Source organism: Cryptotermes secundus, unplaced genomic scaffold (assembly GCF_002891405.2).
Source record: "Cryptotermes secundus unplaced genomic scaffold, Csec_1.0 scaffold441, whole genome shotgun sequence".
Lineage (NCBI taxonomy): Eukaryota > Metazoa > Arthropoda > Insecta > Blattodea > Kalotermitidae > Cryptotermes > Cryptotermes secundus.
In genome coordinates, this window is record NW_019727400.1 from 1,392,150 (window position 1) to 1,414,009 (window position 21,860).

A 21,860-nucleotide genomic window follows, 5' to 3' on the forward strand; every position below is an offset into this window, starting at 1 on the left:
TTCTGTACAGATGACCAACACGCCATGTGCTCACACGAGTTGCACCGAGATAGAGCTATTTCACTTTGCAGTACACTGTACACTGTACAGATGAGCAACACGGCATGTGCTCACACGAGTTGCAAAGTGTATTGATATTAACGGTGGAATTTCGAAAATATATTACACTAGGTAAACTGAATTCTGAGCTGCTGATAGCGTCACTAGATAAAGTAATTAACTTCATAGAGCTGAGCCCTTGTTGAGAAGCCGTCAGAAGTATATTTACTCAAGAACTTTCCAGAATTTTAAGGAACCCGAATGTTCATTACCATGTTCACAAGAGCCCTCCACTGGTCCCTATCCTAAACCAGATAAATCCTGTCCATACCACGCCATCCTGTCTCTCTGAGATCCATTTTAATATTGTCTATCCACCTACATCTTGGCCTTGCTAATGGTCTCTTTCCTTCTGGCTTATATGTATTCCTCTTCGCGACAATTCCTGCCAAATTTCCTGCCCATCTCATCGTCCTTGACTTGATCATTCTAATTATATTTGGAGAAGAGTACAAGTTACGAAGCTCCACATTATGCAGTTTTCTCCAACCTCCCGTCATTTCATCTCTCTTCGCTCCAAATTTCTCCTCATCAGCCTGTTCCCAAACACCCTCACTCTATTTTTCCTCCCTTAATGTCAGAGACCAATTTCACACACCACACAACCAGCGTCATGAAATAACCAACAAAATATACACCAAGTCTCGCCTGTATACTTTTCCATTCATGTTTCCCAAATAAAATACCGCATACATATCTCATTTCCCTTGTGTGCTACATTCCTATCCTATCTTACGAATGTTCTACCGGTTTATAAACATTCTCTGTGAATGTTGGTCGCTCGGCTCATGTAGGTGTGTACGTAAAGGTTATGGGAACGAGAGGTTTACTGCAAATACCCGAAGGGACAGAGCTACCTGCTTGCTAACACATGGGAGTGTGAGCGAGCAGACGACAAATTCCTAGTAGCGACAATGCTACTAATGTAATATCCGTTGGTATTTCAAAGGAACGTTGCTCTATGCAGTTTTCAGGGTAGGCAAACAAGAGTTCTGAAACCGGTCCCGGTTTGCCGGAATTTTGAGGATCTGATCTTCTCCATCTTGTTACTGTTGTCTCTTCGAAATAGAACTTGAGACATTAGTTACTGTCTCGCAGGAAACACACTGCTTCTCCATTACAAAGAGCATCGGTTAATGATACTGAGTAAAATCACCCGTATTATTTTTGTAACCGGTAGGGAGCACGCGGCAGTGTAGTTATTTCAGGCACTATGCTACAAGCCGAAAGGTCGCGGGTTCGATTCCTGATGAGTGCATTGGATATTTCAGTTGACTTAATCATTCCAGCCGCACTATGACCCTGGTGTCGACTCAGTCTCTAACACAAATAAGTACAAGGAGTCTTCATGAAGGGCGGCCGGCGCGTAAAACTGACATCATCACCGCCATCTGTGAGCTGATTGTCTGGAAAATGTGGAACCTCGACGTCTCACAACCTTATGGGCCTCCACGGCCTGGTACAGAGATAGCTTTATATATATATATTATAAAGGTTATTCGTTTTATTGTAAAGGTGAAAGGTAAAGTAAATTTGTCTCTGTGCTTAATTAATTAAGTACCATTCCATGAAGACATATGGGGGCGTGTATATGTAGTTACACGTTTATTAATTTCAGCATTACTTGGAGATCCGTGGATTCACGCCCCGGCCGCTGTATTCCCTGCAAACAGAGCCGTGTACACTTAAGATAGGATGCTGGTTGTTTAAAAGCTTGAATCTGTATCCTAGCAACACACACTGTTGTAGCCTTTAGAATATCGCACCGATTTTCAGGGTGGGGGTAACTCCTGTGAATTTTGATGAAATAATAAAAAGGCAAAGATAAGGGAAAGTTATCCCTGTAACAGGCCATGGAGACCCATAGGGCTTTGAGACATCGGGGCTCCCACATTTTCTAGAAAATCGACTCACAGATGGCAGTGAGGTTGTCAGCCTTTACCCCCAGAAAGATTCCTGATAATCATTTCTGTCAGAGGCTAAGTCGACCCCAGGACCAAATTGCGGCTTGAAGGATTAGGTAAATTAAAAAAAATCCACCTCATTGGGACTCGAACCCGCGACCTTCCGGCTTGTAGCATAGTGCCTCAACCAACTGTGCTACGGCACGCCAAAATTATTTAATGTATCTTTGTTGGACTTGATATTCTTAGAGCGGGAATACGATCTTGTGAATTGTAGCTCTGTGTAAACAGGAATAAGTCCATCGACGTTTCGGAAGAACGTACCATCTCCATCTTCAGGGTCGAAGGATAAGACCAATAAAAGACCAGCAATAAGACGACAAGTGTTTTGAAATGTACGCATAGCGTAAACATTTTTATCACTTTCTGTCAATTTTACTTTTCGACACTAAGGATGGAGGCGATTACTTCTTCCGAAACGCCAGCAGACTCCTTCCTTATTGCACTGTGTTACTATCCAGAAGACCATACTCTTCAAATTCTTCCTTATTCACTCCCGGTGATATAAGTACAACTGCTGTACACTAAACTTAATACTGTGACGTACAGACCCGTTACTGAGCGGCGACTCTGTAAACAACGATCGTTTGTGGGCAACGGATCATTAATCACGTTCCCGCGGCAACGAATACGCATGCAACGATAGAGTTATTTTGGAAACGGAATGTTTCTGCGTGGTCCGTGCCGAGATAAGTAAGGGGCAAAGGCACTTTTACACTGGAGTCTGTGAGGAGAGGACCTGACCGCGTGAAGCCAAAGAATCTGCACTATTAGAAGCCGTTGCCCGAGAACGACTGGTGGAGAAACAGCGGGCCGGAAAAGGCTTAGCATGTGCTGTGGTGATTTGTCTAATTGTGGAGATTAGCGATGACGCTGTAAATATTCGCACTTTCGAGTCGTGTGTATAAGTGGTCGGTAAATCCAAACCCCGTCTGTCGTCACTCTAAATCCGGACAGTGCTATGAAATATGTAAAGACATGTCTCACGAAGTTATGTTCCTCTTTATGGGGAAAATAACAGAATTTTGGACTCGAACACATGAACGTCTATAAGAAAGTTGAATTGCTGATTTTATCTGTCACTTTTTTTTTCATTCTGCTTTAGGGTCTTTACAACGTATAGAGATGGACAATATTAGCGACGTTTCGGGAAGTATTAACTCCCTCCGTCATACTCGAAATGTTACAATTTGAGTAAGTGTCCGGCCATGAAGGTGAAAACAGCATGTACGTCCGAAACGTCGGTTACAATGTACAACGGTGCAAAAGACCCTAGAATAGAATCAATATCAACAATTTTTAAACGTCTTTCAACTTTAATGATTTTATTTTTTATTTTGTGTGGATAAAGCTTGAAAATAAAACATACAGTGTGCTCCAAATATAATAATTTGGTGCAACAATGAAATGCATAAATATATACATGACTTTCAGGATTGTGTTCCGCGTGCAATAAAAGTGAAGTAAGAAAGAATTTCGCGTGCCAAATGCTACTGTCCGACTGTCTAAGCATTCCGCCTCCATTTCGGTATTCATACACTACAGACAGACAGACATAATTCTGCATAGCAGTGGCTGATGAGAAGGAGGTTCGTAATGAGGACACGGGTGTCCTCGTATCGAGGTCAAGGGATATATCCTGGCTCCATTCATTGTGTCCGCTTATTTTACACAAGCTTTCAGAGCCATTACAGATGTATCATAACAGCGCATAAGTGTGTTCATGCCGCTGAAGTTTTACGTTTCTCATACGCAGAACTGCAATTTCATGTTGCTAATGATCTTGTGTTACGCGCGATTCCTCGTGATTAAATGCACACGTAATACTTGACAATATGTAATTATATTGTCACGATTTAGTGAATGGATTTATTGACCACATATACACACGACTCAGAACTACAAGCAATTACAGCGCCACGGCTAATCAACACAACACCCGCCAAGCCTTTTCCATTCTGCTGTTTTTTCACCGACCGTTCCCTGGCAACGGCTTTAACAGTGGGGATTTTTCAGCTTCAGCCGCTTAAGTCCATTCTTCACATACTCCCGTACAGAACTGAACTTGGTCGCCTTATTATCCTCATATCTCCTCAGCATTGACCATGTAGAAAGGCCCCATTTTCGACAGTATCTCTACTGTTATGCGTTTATTCGTCGCTGCGAGAACGTGTTTACCGAGTCGTTGCCTAGAAACGTCTCTGATATATTCGCCTACCTCGCGGTCGTCGCATAGCAACGGCTCTGCACGCAACAGCGTACCGAGTCGGACTACGGGGAGATTTTGTTTCGATTTCCGGCAGAGGCAAGAGATCGCTCTCTTCTTGACATCTTCCAGACCGGCTCTGGGGCCCATCAGAAGAATATCGTGAGCTCTTTCTCAGGAGTTAAAGCGGCAGGGGAGTGAAGCGGACCACTCACTTCCGTCTACTGCCGAGGAATGATGCATGGAGCTATATTTCCAGAGAAAACTTTAAATACTAACATATAGTAAAGCCATCCCTGTAGCCGGTCACGGTAGCCGAGCGGTCTAAGGCATGTACTGTCTTCGCTCGCTCGGAAGCCGGGATCGTGGGTTCGGATCTGTTTCCTGTGAGGTACGGACTGAATTCTTATATATTATTCTTATACACTGCCGGTCACGGTAGCCGAGCGGTCTAAGGCATGTACTGTCTTCACTCACTCGGAAGCCGGGATCGTGGGTTCGAATCCGACTCAGGGCATGGATGTTTGTGTGCGTTTTTCTGTGTTTGTCTACAGGTAGAGGCCTTGCGACGAACTGATCACTCGCCCAAGGAGTCCTACCGAATGTGTATGATCTAGTAAACCGAAGTGAAATGGAGAGTTTCATGGAGGTAGACCTAGGCCCAAATTTGGGCTGTAGCGCCACAGAAAAAAAAACATCCCTGTAACAGGCTGTGGAGGCCCATAGGGTTGTAAGACGTCGAGGTCCCCACGTTTTCTAGAAAATCGCCTTGCAGATGGCGGTGAGGTTGTCAGCCTTACGAGCTGGCGGACTTTTATCCCCAGGAAGATACCTGGTACTCATTTCTGTTAGAGGCTGAGACGACCCCAGTGCCAGTGCGGCTGGAGGGATTAGGTAAATTGAATTATCCAAGGACCTCATCGGGAATCGAACCCACAACCTTCCGGCTTTTACCATAATGTCTCAGCCAACTACTCTAATGCCTTCTTGAATGCCTGGACTGAATGAAGTCGATTAAGGATATGGCCAATTTGTCTGCTTTTGTGAAAACTGTAATGAACCTTCGAGTTCATGACAGAGAGGAATTTCTTGGTTAGCTGAGCAAGGAGCAAATTTCGAGGAAATCTTTGCTCCGTGGTGTTTGGTGGGTATATTGTATAACATGTGATAGTCTCAAGGTGCAAATAGTGCATAATGGCACATAAACAATGAAAGATCTTGGGTTTAAGATTTAATAGCAAAGAAGGGATCAATTATAAGGCCCTAGATCTGAGATATTTGGGACGGCCGAAGGTGTAACACATTCTGCAGTTAAAGCAAACACAATTCAAGCCGAACACAGTAACATCCTTTCACAAGGACACCATACAGCACATCTCGACCTCAATTTCTTTCAGCTTTTAAGCATAACATATTGATATTCTTATTTAAGAAGTGTGTAGGAGCCGGGATAGCTCAGTCGGTATAGCGACGGTCGGGGATCGATACCCGGCAGGGCCAAGAGAGTTTTCTCCAGACCAGCTCTGGAACCCACCTAACCTCCTATCAAATTGGTACAGGAGGTTCTTTCCCAGGTATTATAGCGGCCGGAGTGTAAAGCTGACCGTTCGCCTCCATCTAGTGCTGAGGTCAAGAAGGTGGAGCTATACCTCCATTCTCCCATATATCTTCAGGGTGTGGTGCTTATTTAATCAAGCTCATGGAAAAATTAACTTTATTTTGCCTTCTTAAACAAAATAAGCGCACAGTAGTTTAGGTTGTTTTGGTCCTCGTGTTTCATCTCGAAGAATAAAGAACGGATTTCATCGGAGCGACAAATCATAAATCTATTGACGAATTTTATAGCAATATGAACATAAGTTTAGTACAGTCCAGTATTTTGTTTGTTTGACGGTTATGTCGGTATATACACTACTGTGTAGCGTTGAATGGTTTGACGGTAGGTAAATGACGAATTTACCGAAATGTGTCTGGAGGGACTGAGTAAAACCTGATAAACCCTCAGTCTGGATTTCCTATGTCTCGTCCGAGATTCGAACCGAGCGACTCTCTAATACGAATTTGGATAGTTTGCTTTTGTGGCTTTCGGTGAATATATGCAGGCGTACATCCGGACAGCCGGTCACGGTAGCCGCGCGGTCTAAGGCATGTACTGTCTTCGCTCGCTCGGAAGCCGGGACCGTGGGTTCGGATCTGTTTCCTGTGAGGTGCGAACTGAATTCTTATATATTGTTCTTATACACTGCCGGTCACGGTAGCCGCGCGGTCTGAGGCATGCACTGTCTTCACTCGCTCTGAAGCCGGGACCGTGGGTTCGGATCTGTTTCCTGTTAGGTGCGAACTGAATTCTTATATATTATTCTTATACACTGCTGGTCACAGTAGCCGAGCGGTCTAAGGTATGTACTGTCTTCGCTTGCTCGGAAGCCTGGACCGTGGGTTCGAATTCCACACAAGGCATGGATGTTTGGTATGTATTTATTCCGTGTTTAGGTAGAGGCCTTGCGACGAGCTGCTCACCCGTCCAGGGAGTCCTACCGTCTGTAAAATGATCATGAAACTTGTTAATCAGGCCTATGCTCCAAAGTGGGAGCGAGAGGAGAGAGACAAAAACATCTGGACAGATGGATATGATTTGTTCACTACACACACAGCTAATAATAACCTGGATAACCTGAAAGTGACATGTACTTGCAGAGCGAAAGCCTAGTAGCGCTAACAAGGGTAAATATCCTACTTTGATCTGTGTTATGTTTAGAACCAACAGAACGTTCGGCTGCATACTGGGGTGCAGTGTTTGTAGTGTGAAAGCAACACGACTCGAGAGGCAGAAGCGAGTTGTTGGCTTAGTGAGACAGCTTTAATCAAGATATACTGCCCCCTGTTTCGTACCTCCGCTCCTGTTGCTTATTAAACAGAGATAGCAGTGTCTTTTCTTTTCCATTTGGATGTGTACAGTTCTGTGATATTGTATTATCCCTTTAGAGTAAAGTGGTAAATATATGTACCACCTGCACAAACATCAAACATCTTGAATTTTGACCACACATTGTAAAGGTAAATGTGTCCCACGCCATGAAGAAGTATAGGAAAATGGAGGTATAGCTCCACTATTCTTGATCTTGGCACTAGAAGGAGGTGAGTGGTCAGTTTCACACCCCGGCCGCATTAACCACGGAGAAAGAGCCCCCGGTACCCGTTGGAAAGGATGTTGCGTGTACCCCAAAGCCGGTTTGGACTCTATGGTATAGAGAAAAATCTTCTGTCCACACTGTGTTCCAGACCCTAGCCCGTCACTACACCGACTGAGCTATTCCGTTCCATGGCGGCGGTACGGTTACTTCTGTTCTTATTCAGCCACATCCTGTATCGAAACCATAAACGTTACAACTCGATTTGCGTGATGGATTTCTTTATTTTGCAAACTGTGTTATACATTTGCGATTCTGCAACGGCGATGAATAACCAGCTCCCCCCCCCACCCACCCTTATAGGTCCCACTTTCAACTTCATCCCCTCACAGCCCACATAAAGTCGGTACAGTGAAGGGATGGACGGCTGGGGTTCGAATCCCTTCAGGAGTAAGATTTTCTGTTGTCATCAGCGTCAAGACGGCTCCGGGGCCCACCCAGCCTCCTATCCAAAGGGTACCGGTGGCTCTTTCCCCGGGTGTAAACCAGCCCGTGTGTGAAGCTGACCTCTCCCAACCATCTAGTGCGGAGGTCAAGAATGGTGATGCTATACCTCCACTCCTCCATATCTTCTGGACATAGTGACAAGGCGTCAATAAATCCAATCATCCAATCCAGAACCCGCTGTTATTAGTCACGCCCATAAATACGTGACAACTGTTGTCAGAAGTTTTTTTTTCTCGAAACCTTATAATTATTTTCGGACACCTGCAGTTGTCATCTCGCCGTAGCACAACTCGAGGGCGTTACACACTGGCTCCCAACTGCAGAGTCCCGAGATCAATCCCATGTGGATTCTTTAGTGGTCAGTGATGGGACGAAATGGTGCTAGAGAATATTTTTGTTCGCGTTTCTGTGGATTTCCTCCTCTACTCACCTTTCCGCTATTGTCCCATGCCCATCTACACCGTGCCCTAAGTTGTGCCATAAACACATCCTCGGTCTGGGAATTGAGGGCAGAATCTCTGACCCAGCTCCTGACTGGTCACAGAGTAAGGGAGTTAGGTTTATGTTATGCATTTTATTGGCTGTAACGAAGTAATTGTGACATACTGGCTGAAAGCAGACATAATAGCTCAGTGACGGCGTATCAGGTTTTCTATTGGACGGACGTGTGTTTAGGAAAAGTTAAGACTCTGTCAGTAGCTAGAGAAAGATGAATTGTAAAGGAAGGGGAAAGAAACGTTCATGGCCTAATCACGATAATATCCTTGCATTTGCCTGGAGAGACTTGAGTAAGATTCTGAAACAAATCAGGATAGTCGGTGTCCCAGTCGATATTTGAATCGAGTACCTCCCGAATAAATGTCTGAAGCATTACCACTGCGCTAACCCGCAAGGTAGCGGGTCTTTCTTCGAGTTTATGCGGGTTTACCCCTGCAAATCAGCATTCAACCATTGCTCCATTGCCATGACCACACTCCCAGGTGTGCGGTAGCCCTCTCCACGCAGCACATTATCACATCCTCGATCTCTAAAGTGGGATGGGGAGTCCGTCTTTGGTCCGGTACTTGGTTGGTGCTACACGCCGGTAGGTCGCGGGTTCGATTCCAAATGAAGTCGTATTCTTTCATCTGATCTAATCCTTCCAGCCGCACTATGGCCCTGAGGTCGACTCGGCCTATAACAGAAATGAGTACCAGGAATCTTCCTGGGGGTAAAGGGCGGCCGGCGCCTAAGGCTGACAACCTTACCACCATCTGTGAGCCGATTGTATAGAAAATGTGGGAGCGTCCACGTCTCACAACCCTATGGGCTTCCACGGCCTGTTACAGGGATAGCTTTACCTTTTTTACGTTTACGTAATGACGCACTAAGACAATGGGCTATGTTGTGACGGTCTTAATATAGAAGTTATATAATGGACTATGAGTTACGTCACTGAACTTGGAATTACGTCACTTGGCGAAGGGTCGCAACTCTTACTTGCTACAGCATGCGTGTCTTATGTGACGGAGGAAACAGAAGAAGGGTTCGCGCGGGAGTAACTACGTCATAAAAACAATATCCCTGATTTGGTGTTTCGTGGGACTACAAGCACGACGCATGGGAGGAGGAAGATACTAATCATGTCGAAGCTCTTTGTCCTTAACCCTTTAAAGGCTAAACACGTATGGGGGAGTGTAGATATAGTTCCACCATTTTTAGCCTCGGCAATAGACGAAGTTGAGTGGTCAGATTCACTTCCCGGCCGCTTTACCCCTCGGTACCCGTTGAATATGTGGTTTAGGTGGGCCCCGCAGCCGGGCTGGACACTGTGGAGAAGAGAAGTTACATGAAATAACACTCAGACAGTGAACCAAAGAATATCTTACACAGCAAGACTGACGGATCCTTCTAGTCGGTTGTTTGGCGACGTGTTTCAGTACGTAGAGAGGTAAGAATGATTAATGGATAATGAATTGGAAAAAAATAGTAAGGAATCGATTGTAGACTAAGGCATTCCTCTGGAGGGACTGAGGAAAGTCACGATAGCCACGGAGTCGGTATAGCGATGGGCTGTGAGCTGGATGGTCGGGGTGCGATTCCAGACAAGGGAAAGTGACTTTTCTCCACCCACACAGCGTCCAGACCCGTTCTAATTCCCATCTGGCCTTCTACATATTAGGTACCGGGTGAACTATAATCGGGGTTAAAGCGGCAGGGGCGTGAAACTGACCATTCACATCCATCTAGTGCCGAGGTCAAGAATATTGCAGTTTTACCTCCACTCTCCCATATGTCTTAATGGCGTGGTTAATTAATTAATTCCAAAGTTAACTTTACTTTCAGAGTTCCTGGCTACAGATCCAGAGGTCCGGGTTCGATTCCCGGCACTACAACATTTTTTTTCTGAGAAGTACTGGGTCTGGAACGGGGTTCACTCAGCCACGTGATTATAATTGAGGAGCTGTTTCAAGGAAATCGCGGCTCCGGTCTAGAAAACCGAAATTAACTTCCGTGGGGGTTCATTGCGCTGACCACGCGACACCCTCTATCCGCAAAAGTTGGCATTAAACTTTGTCGACAGGCGGCGGTCGCTCGGTCGGTATAGTTCGCTTGCGGACTAAAATCACTTTTCCTTTGACATGTTAGTAAGTGTCGTGGCTGGACTTCGAACAGACCGCCTCCCAGATACGAATGAAAAGCTGTATCGTTTGGTTGCCATGGTTACATACTATTGTGACGTGTTTCATATTGACAGAGTCTGGTGGTCTCATTCTGCAAGTGTGTGTAGTTCACACAGGAGCTTACACGGCCTTCGTCTTATTTCGAAATTACGAGTATAAAAGTTACTGTTAATGTTGAAGCATCTCCCGAAGAAAAGTCTGAAACGTTGCCTCTACACTAACCTGCGTGGTGCAGGGCTGTTCATTATGGCATCAAACAGTAATTAACTGGGCAACTAAGTACTTAAATCTCTAATTAAATTACTTAAGTAACTAATTGGTGAAACTGCCTCATTAAGTCTGGTGGAGCTTTATCGGCCATGCTATCTGCATCTTTGTGATCTAAGTGAGCCGGGATAGCTCAGTCAATATAGCTACAGGCTGGACGGTCGGGGTTCGATCCTTGGCATGGCATTAAGCTTTTTTATGTACTTTACAGCGTCGAGACCGACTCTGGGGCTCACCCAGCCTCCTATCCAATGGGCAGCGGGGGGAAAGGGGGGCGGCTTTTCCCAGAAGTGAACCTGGCTACTCACCTCCATCTAGTGCCGAGTTCAAGAATGGTGGAGCTATACCTCCACTCGCCCATACATATTCATGTTGTGATAATTAATTAAGAACAGGGACAATTGTACTTTTTTTTTTTTTTTCTTTTTACTTTATTAAGTAGATTTGTTTTTTCCTTATTTTCTTGGTGTGGGGTGAGACTGAGTCCACTTGGTACGTCGGCCACTGCTTGGCCTGTTGTACTAGCCCCGGATGTTAGATGTTGATGAATGTAGAGCAGTCGGTGGAATGAGAATTGGCAGGGGAAACCCCAATACTCACCTTCCGCAGTACCACTTTGTCCACCACAAATCCCACATGACCTGACCTGGACTAATCGCCTGTACTGTGACACGGCCCAATTAAATAGATTACTGGTTTCTGGGATGTGACGCCGTTTAATGTGGTAGATATGTAGGCCTATATTTCGGGAGGAACACGACAGAAGAGCACAATAGTTCCGTGAGAATCTCTGAAAGGACTTTTGATACAAAAAACGAATAACAGATGGCGTGACGAGTGATAAATAAAAGTTGGTGGTTGTAATCGTTAGAATTCCTACTTATTGCGAAAGTAGTGAATACCATTCGCGGCCTCATGAAGACAGGAAGGCATGAACTCTTCAGAAGTTTTCTTCCATCTTTCTCTGACATGTCATGCGGACTTAACTATAGAAGTAGACCATGTAAAATCCCTTCCTCGTCAATCTCAATCTTATCATTAATTTATCCTGCCATTTTTTCTCGCTGTATCAGCATACTTGTTCGTGTAATCCATGAATGGAGATAATTATACCAATCGAAATCAGCTTTCTCGTTGGTATTAACAAATGGTTAGGACACTTATCCCATCAATACGACAGAACGAGACATATGTCATCCTTTATAAAGGAACTGCTCTGTTGGCCTACCACCGAGATCTTGATTGATTAATGATCATGAAACTCGGAGCAGATTGGGCTGTAGATAACAATTTTGACTTACATTCGCTAGAGGATCGGTTGGGATATCAACCCTCGGACATCATCCATCGTGCTTGGGGTTTATCTTCGTTTTCCTCGGTACCTTCAGGCAATTTCCTAGGTAGAATTATCCGTTTCCTTTCGAATTAAACATTCACCATTAATCCTATCATTCGAAACTAGTATAGTTTCATCGTCATAAAACAATCGACAAAGGAACAGTCTTGTTTTATTTAAAATTACGTTTTGGAGAATGAACTCTGCCGCTCTCCTCGATAAACTATTTACTCAGTTGGGCCCAATCGATAGAGATGTCCATACCTTCGGACACCTGCACCAACACAAGGTATATACAAATAAACCTATCCCTGTAACAAGACTTGGAGGCCCATAGGATTGTGAGTTGTTGAGGCTTCCACATTCTCTAGACAGTCGACTCGAAGATGGCGGTGAGGTCAGCCTTACGCCCCGGCCGCCCTATACCTCCAGGAAGTTTCCTAATACTCATTTCTGTTAGAGGCTGAGTTGACTCCATGGCCAAAGTGCGGCTGGAAGGATTAGGTAAAATGAAATATCCAGTGACCTCATCGGGAATCGAGCCCGCGACCATCTGGTTTGTAGCATAGTGCCTCAATCAACTACGCTGACTTTCCCCAAATATGACAGAGATATAAGGGGGTAGGTCTAGTTGCTGTAAGGAAACCCTCGTGATTTATGTGCATTTTTATTGAAATGCAGTTGTTGCTTATTGGAGACGCGTTACATGAATGCATTATGCAGACTGATGTCTTCGGTAGGCCAGTTGATTGGTCGACACATCTTGATGGTCGGCATGTGCAACTATGATTGGAGACTCTGGTTCCATTTTGAACGTTCTATCGAAATTGTGATGATGGGTTGGCCACGTAGAATGCACAATCTGAGGAGGCTGTGCATAATGACTGTCCCCACCGCTGATAGCTGTAAATAAAAATATGAAATTGATGTTCTTCCAACAAACAATAAACATTAATCTATAATAAGAGACAGTGAAGTATGTTATGTTGGTATCAAACCCTTTTAATTTTCACTTACTTTCACAGATGGCAGTTTTGCGTTAAAAATTGCACCATCTGTAGGACAAAGTTGTAAGTGTTGTTCGCTATTATAACGGCGAAAGGAGGTAATGAGATAAAGGTATCAAAGGGATAACGGAGATGAAGAATATGGGTGAGGGTATAGATATAGAAGAAATGATTTCCCCTTAATTTCCATCGGGTTTCCGCAACATTTACGTCTAATTTGTCAGTCCGACTTCACGTTGCTTTACTTCCGGGGGAAGGATTTGTTTTGCGATGCTTTCAACATGCAGACTGTATAGTTTCGATTGGCAGGATGATTAATCAATTGGAAATGTTTGGGAGGAAGCATTCGTGCCCATACGACAGGTACTGTCAGAGTCTGCCTGCAGAAACTGAGGAAAACCACATAAAACCTCGGTTTTCATAACCGATGTCCAGGTCGAGATTCGAACCGAGTACACCCCAATGTAAGAACATACGGTTGAATGAGATAGACACGTTGCGAAATCAGGGAAAGAAGAAATTAATGCGGAATTGGAATTGGGCCACTTTGAAGGCAGATAAGTGTGAATATTCTCACAATTTCAACATTCTGTCTCTCTTGTATGTAAATTTGCTAATAGCGTTCTGAGGCTGTCTGCCTGCCATGCTGAAATAAAAGTTGACGTCGACAGTCACTTCCATTCACCGACATTAGCGCCGTAACCGTAACTTATGTTGAGAAGTTGATTCCAGTCTGCCGCAGGGAGCGCTAGTTGAAGTGATATCGCTGTGGCATCTTGCAGCAAGTGTAAGAACTAAAACAGTAGGTATGCGACACGGAATTTGTCGGAAGGCAGATACGTTGCTATGGAAGTAGTAGTAATAATAATAATAATAATAATAATAATAATAATAATAATAATAATAATAATAATAGCCGGGATATCTCAGTCGGTGTAACGACTGACAACGGGCTGGATGACCGGGTTTCGATTCCCGGAAGGTTGAAGATATTTTTCTCTACTTAGCGTCCAGATTCTCTCTGGTGCCCTCCCAGCCTCCTATGCGGTGGATATCGAAGGTCTTCTCATTGAGGGTAAAGCGGTCGGAACGTAAAGCTGACCACTTACTGGCATCTATTACCTAGGTTAATTGCGTGGAGCTATAGCTCTACTTCTCCATACGTTTTCATGTCGTGGTGTTTAATTAATTAAGTAAACGGACAATTTTACCTTGCTGTACGTCTATGCCGATCACCTCTGTGGTCAAGTGGTCAGAGTTCCTGGTTACAAATCCAGAGGTTCCGGGTTCGATTCCCGGCGCTACCAGATTTTCTGAGTAGTAGTGTGTCTGGAACGGGGTCCACTCAGCCTCGTGAGGATATCTGAGGAGCTATTTCAAGGAAATAGCGGCTCCGGTCTAGAAAACCGAGATTAACGGCCGTGGGGATCCGTTGCGCTGATCACGTGACACTCTCTAACTGTAAAAGTTGGCACTAACTTCGCCTACAAGCGGCGGTCGCTCGGTCGGTATAGTTCGCTTGCGGACTACTGGCCACGGAATTTTTTGTTTGTCTTGTACGTCTAGGCCCACTGGGGAGGAGTCAACGAATGAGACCACTTAGGAGACTTAGAAGTAAACTACAGGATAATTTTGAAATTGGTGTTTGTGTGTGTGTGGAACTGATTAAATTGGCTCAGGTTGTGCGTTCAGTGTCGAACTTTTATGAAGACAATTAGCATTTGTGTTCTGTAAAACAATTAATTTCTAGACCAGATGGGCGACTGCGACCTACGAGAATGAGCCTACACCATGAAGCTAGTTACTGAGTGAAAGAATAGAAATAGTGACCTGATAAATCTGAAAAATGGCAACGGGTATAGGAGAAGCAATAGAAACGTTGCCTGTTACAGGTTCCTAATGCCTAAATCCTGCGTTTGATATTGGTCCGAATACATTGTTTCCGTGTAATGTGTAATACTGCTAATTTAAAATATGGAGGTCCCGTGTTCAGATCTCATGTACCTTGACTGAGGCATTTCTTGGTCTTCCTCGGTTTCTCCAAGCATATGCCTGGATAGTACCTTAAAGTAGACCACGGACACTTCTTTCCACATGTCTGCAGCTTAGATCATATGATGCTTCATTAAATAATCCATACGTGAATAAATAATCCACGATTTCGCCGTTACGAGGTCGAAATCGACGCTTTTAACAATGTTTATACCACAGAATTTTCTGGGAACATTTTCGTAACAAGCTAAATGTTTACGTTGAGGAATTCCGAGCCCCACGCCTCCTCCATCCGCAACCTGAGGACGCGCCATTCCGTGGTTACAAGGACCCACCTAACATTAAAGGAGGAATATAGACTGAGGGTGTTTGAAAACAGGGTTCTGAGGAGAATATTTGGACCGAAGAGAGATGAAGTGACAGGAGGTTGGAGAAAACTGCATAATGAGGAGCTTCATAACTTGTACTCTTCTCCAAGCATAATTACAACGATCTCATCAAGGAAGATGAGATGGACAGGGCGTGTAGCACGAATGGGGGAGAAGAGGAATGCATATAGGATATTGGTGAGAAAGCCAGATAGAAAGAGACCACTGGGAAGACCAAGGCGTAGGTGGGTGGACAGTATTAAAATGGATCTTAGAGAGACAGGATGGAATGGTATGGATTGGATTGATCTGGCTCAGGATAGGTATCGTTGGAGGGCTCTTGTGAACACAGTAATGAACCTTCGGGTTCCATAAAATGCTGGTAAGTTCTTGAGTAGCTGTACAACTGGCGGATTCTCAAGAAGGCCTCAGCTCCATGAGTGAGTGAAACAGAGAATTATTCAGTTTGATTAATTTCTTATTTTCATGATTCTGGTGTACACAATGGATAGTCTGTTATAAATGATGCTATTATAGGTCTAAGGCATGTACTGTCTTCGCTCGTTTGAAAACCGGAATCGTGGGTTCGAATCCCACTCAGGGCATGGATGTTTAGTTTGTGTGTGTGCGTTTTTCTGTGTCTGTGTACAGGTAGAGGCCTTGCGACGAGCTGATTACCCGCCCAAGGAGTCCTACCGAATGTGTAAGATCTAGAAAAACCGAAGTGAACTGAGAAGTTCATGGAGGTAGGCCTAGGCCCACTGGGGCTGTAGTGCCAAGGAAAAAAATTATTGGTCTAAGTTTAGAATTCAGTAAATACTTCGTCTGTTTCTATGACGTCCGTAATCAACGCCAAATTTGTGTTTAACATGTGGAGAAAATTTATCTACGACAATTCTTATTATCTTCCACAATGAAAGTTTCAATAATCTCGGGTTAATCTACTGTCTCCATCTTCAGTAAAAATATGGAGGCAGCAGGTTCCTCCGAAACGCCTACATGACAAGCGATTAGGCTGGAGATTCAGTTTCCTGCAGGAGTAACAGAGTATTCTCTTTGTAGTGTCCAGACCGGTCCTGAGGCCCACCCAGTGTCCTGTAAATCGGATACCAGGGTTAAACCTGCCGGGTCGTGAAGCTTGCCACTCACCTCCATCTAATTCTGTGGTTAAGAAGAGTGGAGCTATATTGCCGCTACCCCATACGTCTTTATGGCGTGGTGGCTAATTAATTAATCCTAGGGATAAGTGCCTTTACGCGACGTCACATCGCAGAAGACAACGAAAACCCGCACATCTCACGTACCTTTAACAATGTTCTTGATCCCCAGGATTGCCGCCAGCCCCAGGGCCAGCAGACTGATCGTCACAGCTTTCCAGGACTGCACCATCGACAGAGCGACCACCGCCGGAAGAACCAGTCCCAGTGTTACCATCTTCAGCCACAGAATCATTTTGATGAAGGTCCTCTTGAGTTTCATCTTGCGGCCTGCAAATTTTATTGTCTGATAGAAGCAGGGTGATTGGCAGTGATAGTCACGGTTCGTGCCCCGAACTGAGCACTGGACAGATAATTTAACCACGGAGAATGAGACGGTGGCACGCAAGGGGAGGGTTTCAGTTACTTGCACAGTTATGCCTGGAAAATCCGAACGAAACTTTACTCGGGGAAAAAAATCTAAGATGTAATGAGATGATATTATTAAAACGGACCTTAGAAAAAAATTAGTAGCTCAACGCCGGGCTGTTCTAAAGACTGTATAATTTAAATTTGGGTTGAATAATGTCAAGGAATTTCTTTATTGCCTTTTTAAGAATCGGACGGTTTGTTTTCGTGGTAACACCCTAGACTTATATTCGGGATGTGCTGGGTTCGAATCTCGACCCGAACACCGACCATCCTAACTGAGACTTTCGCAGTCTTCCTCCGTCTGTCTATCTATCTATCTATGGCTCTACAGTCCTTTGTTGGACTTTGGCCGATTTTTCAGCTTCTTAATCCTACACACAGTCATTAGGACCCCTGGGACGGGGGATCAGCCCGTCGCAATACTGCTACGTATACACAGAACGACACAAACGCAGAGTAAACGCACACAGGCATCCATGACTTGAGTGGGATTCGAACCCACGATCCCAGTGTTCGAGCAGGCAAAGACGGTTCATGCCATAGACCACCCGGCCACTCTGATCGGCAGGCAAATTCCGGGGTAGTGGGCCACTTGGGTGAGACTACGATGGATTCCTCGCATATCGTTTTCCAGTTTAACGTAGGCCAGTGATTTTACAATTCGGCGCTGTATAGTCTCAGATACTGGCAGCGCCGTGGAATGGTCCTCAGAGAAATCTCTTCAAGGAAGTCCTTTGTTGCGTGGCGCTAACAGAATGTCGTCATGACGAAACAAACTGAAGGATTTTCATGAAACTTTATGTTAATGTTATGTCATTATAGGCGAAACCAATTTACCCTACATTTTTCGATTACACATATGTACGTAGTAACAACAGCTCAAATGTGGCAGCCAAAATTTTTTTTCTCAAGTGAAAATTGCTGACATCTTAATAGCGTAAACATGCCAGATTTCTCGACAACGTTTATTTCTTGGTACAACACTTGAAATTTGCAATGGAATTAATGTCATACAGCCTGTTCTAACGTCTTGAAGCAATTTATATAGAACTAAAAAAAGATTTAGAAAGGATGCCTAATTTCATGGCAAAATTACGGAGTCGTGCCAGGAAGTGAGGTACAGGTATGTCACAAAACTGACTAGCGTAATACTAGTACAGGCTGAATGCCTGAAATGTTTGAAATTTATAAGGCTCTTTAAGGGGAGTATTTTTACTGTGTGGAAGACAAGAAGACGGTGACCGCGTGAATGTGTTAATTGCGAGTAGGTTGCGGTTTGCTGGCAATAACTGATGATTCAAGACTAAAATACGCTCCTTTTCGTGTGTTAGTGTCGATATATAGTGTTCGTGATTAACGGTGCAAGTGAAAGTGTTATAAGTGTCCTCAGTGGATGTTATCAACGACTACAAGGAATTCGAATGTGGGATCAGCCAAGAGGACCGACGCTGAACCGGTGAGTGTAACTGAATACAGTATTACTGAGTGTTTTGTGGCAGGCTTAGAATTGATATGATGCATTCATATGACAGGCCTAATTATAAACGGAAAAGGTCATAGGTCGTGTCTAACCGAACCTCCTTTCCTTTTTTTTCCCCCCCTTGGCACTACAGCCCCAGTGGGCCTAGGCCTACCTCCATGAACTTCTCCGTTCACTTCGGTTTTTCTAGATCTTACACATTCGGTAGGACCCCTTGGGCGGGTGATCCCTCCTTTTCTTACCTGAAGGGATTCAAGTTATTCTCATTTGTTGATTCTAACATTTTCGGGTAACATCGACACACAGTATTTCGTAATAATTACTTTACTTAAAGAATATAATGAATACGTAAAGGACAAAATTTAATTTAATTTAATTTAAATTCCACAAAGAGAAAATTGGGAAATTTATCAATGTACGATATCCTTGTCCCACAAAACGTGTACCGGTAGGTGTTTTAATTCGAAACTTCAAATGTAATTAGTAATATAAGTCTTGTAGAATGTTGAATTATCAGGATTTTGATTTTTTCAATTCATTTATGCTTATTAAAAATGTATGTTTAATTTAAACTGTCTTATATGGACAAAAATAAAAAAACCTTCCTGATATAGCGTCGTTTCTCAAATATTATAGAAACGTATTAATTTATAGTATCATAATTATAAAAGAACTTACTTTACTGTAAATCTCATTTACAAGTCTGTAATACAATCGCTACTCGTTAGGCTATTTTTCATAGCGTAGTGATTGAGGGGCTATGCTACAAGCCGGAAGGTCGCGGGTTCAAGTCCCGGTGAGGTAATTTAATTTTTTTCAATTGACCTAATCCTTCCAGCCGCACTATGGCCCTGGGGTCGACTCAGCCTCTAACAGAAATGAGTATCAGGAATTAATTAAATAATTTTCTTGGGAAGTAAAGCGCGGCCGGCGCGTAAGGCTGACAACCTCACCGCCATCTTTGAGCCGATTGTCTAGATAATGTGGGAGCCTCGACGTCTCACTACCCTATGGGCCTTCACGGCCTGTTACAGGGATAGCTTTACTTTACTTACTTTACTTGCTTATAATTTCACTAGTCATCCTGATAGGTCTATACACGTATTTAGCCAGCAGAGAGCCTGGTCTTTGCAGTAAGCATCCCGGAACAGTTGTGTCGAACATTCGTATTCATACAAGCGATGTATATAGACCTGTGTTCTGAATCACTCAGACTAAGCACAGCTGAAGAGTAGTCAAGACAGGTTATGTGTCTTTAAACCCAATAAAAGCTAAAGTTGTCCCTGTGCTTAACTAATTAAGCACTACGCCATGAAGGCGTATGGGGTAGCGGATGTATAGATCATATTTTCTTGACCTCGGCATGAGATGGAGGCGATTGGTGAGCTTCACTTCCCGGCCGCTTTACCCCCGGGGAAAGAGCCCCAGCTACCTATTGGATAGAATTCATTAAACCCAATACAGAATAAAATATAATTTAAGCTAGTGTATAAAGTAGTCTGACCGCCTCTGTGGTCTAATGGTCAGAGTTCCTGGCTACAGATCCAGAGGTCCGGCTTCGATTTCCGACGCTACAATATTTTCTGAGAAGTAGTGGGTCTGGAACGGGGTCCACTCAGCCTCGTGAGGATAATTGAGGAGCTATTTCAAGGAAATAGCGGCTCCGGTCAAAAAACCGAGATTAACGGCCGTGGAGAACCGTTGCGTTGACCACGTTACACCCTCTATCCGCTAAAGTTGACTAACTTCGCCGACAAGCGGCAGTCGCTCGGTGGGTATAGTTCCTCTTGCGAACTACAGGCCACGGAGTTCTTTTTATGTGAAATAGTCTATCAGTGGTTAAGAAACACAACACACAGCTAACACCAATCACTAGCTCTATCTAAAGGACCCAACTGAGTAGGTGTGTCCCCCTCACCTGAGGACAGAAACAGACCAAGTTGCCGAGACGTTGCCTTTTCTAGTTTCTAGAATACAGGGCGATGGACAAAGTCCAAAAACCCAGTAATTCTGAATGTTATACATAATCGTCAGAAACGTTTTAGAATCCACCCGAAGTTCACTGCTGTGTTCACACGACTCCAACTGTCTTTTATTATTAACAGTGTAGTATATTGGCTGAAATAGGCCACGCCATAGCTCAAGCGGTTAGTCTCTGGTTTCCCACTGCAGCTGCCCGGGTTTCAGCCCGGGCCTGGTCAAGTGGGAGTTATGGTGGACAAAGTGGCGCTGGGGCAGTTTTTGTCGAGTACTTCGGTTTCCCCCTGCCAATCTTCATTCCACCAAATTCTTCATCATCATAATCACCCGGGGCAGGTACAATAGGCCAATCAGTGGACCCACCTGGAATCCACCCCCCCCCACTATTCGAATTAAAAAAATTACTTTCCATACAGTACGGACAATTCTTCGTCAGATGAGGCACCGACTTCACAATTAATTAATTTACAACATCATTTGCCTCCTATACAATCTTATATAAATGAAATATCGAACTTCCAATTGGTCCATAGAAACGTATGAAAACTAAAAATCAACGACCGATTCGATGCTGTATAACATCAATTAAGTTTTATCTTGTTTTATACAATAACTTTCAGTTTTTTTATATAATCTGACTTATTGTATTTTTACACAAAGTATTTTAACATTGTATCCAATGCTGCAGTACTGCAGTTCAGTAGTATATGTTTGTTAATATGTGTTTGCCTGATGATGGCCGTTAGTGGCCGAAACATGTAGCGAAGCCATAGCTGGGTGCTGACCCTGATTTTTTTCTATTTGTTGTGTTTTGACGGTCAATAAAAGAGTTGTATAAAAATTATTGGCTAAAATAATATTATAACATGACTATGTGTAGTTTCACCTTCTTCGTTTGTAATTCTGTCGTCTTGTAAAGATTTTCTTCCTGTCAAGTCCCTGTTTTCGTGTTGCACCGTTAAATAAGCTCGATCCTCGTCCTCGCCGCGCAAATGTACACTCCCCAAACGCGACGAACGTGCAGTCGTAATAAATCGATCGATCCAATAAGGATGTAAATTGTGATCAGAATTCGTGTTTCGTATCAGGTAACGTTTCATTGCTTCCAAAATCTTCGAAGGAATCCCACCGAATTGGTTTTCTTGATACTGCACATCACCTAACAGGCTCTTAGCTGATGATATTGAACCGCATATCACCAAAATAATCACCACACGTAATGCACACTCCAT

General features: G+C 43.9%; 1 protein-coding gene across 1 annotated transcript; it reads right to left on the reverse strand.

Annotated features, from left to right (window-relative positions):
* Positions 1 to 12,888: 12,888 nt before the first annotated feature.
* Positions 12,889 to 21,860, reverse strand: LOC117282328. The gene is made up of 3 exons (XM_033751537.1): positions 21,515 to 21,860; positions 16,845 to 17,027; positions 12,889 to 13,076 (listed from the first exon to the last, which is right to left on the reverse strand). The coding sequence occupies exons 1-3, from the start codon at positions 21,858 to 21,860 to the stop codon at positions 12,889 to 12,891; spliced, it is 717 nt and encodes a 238-aa protein (XP_033607428.1).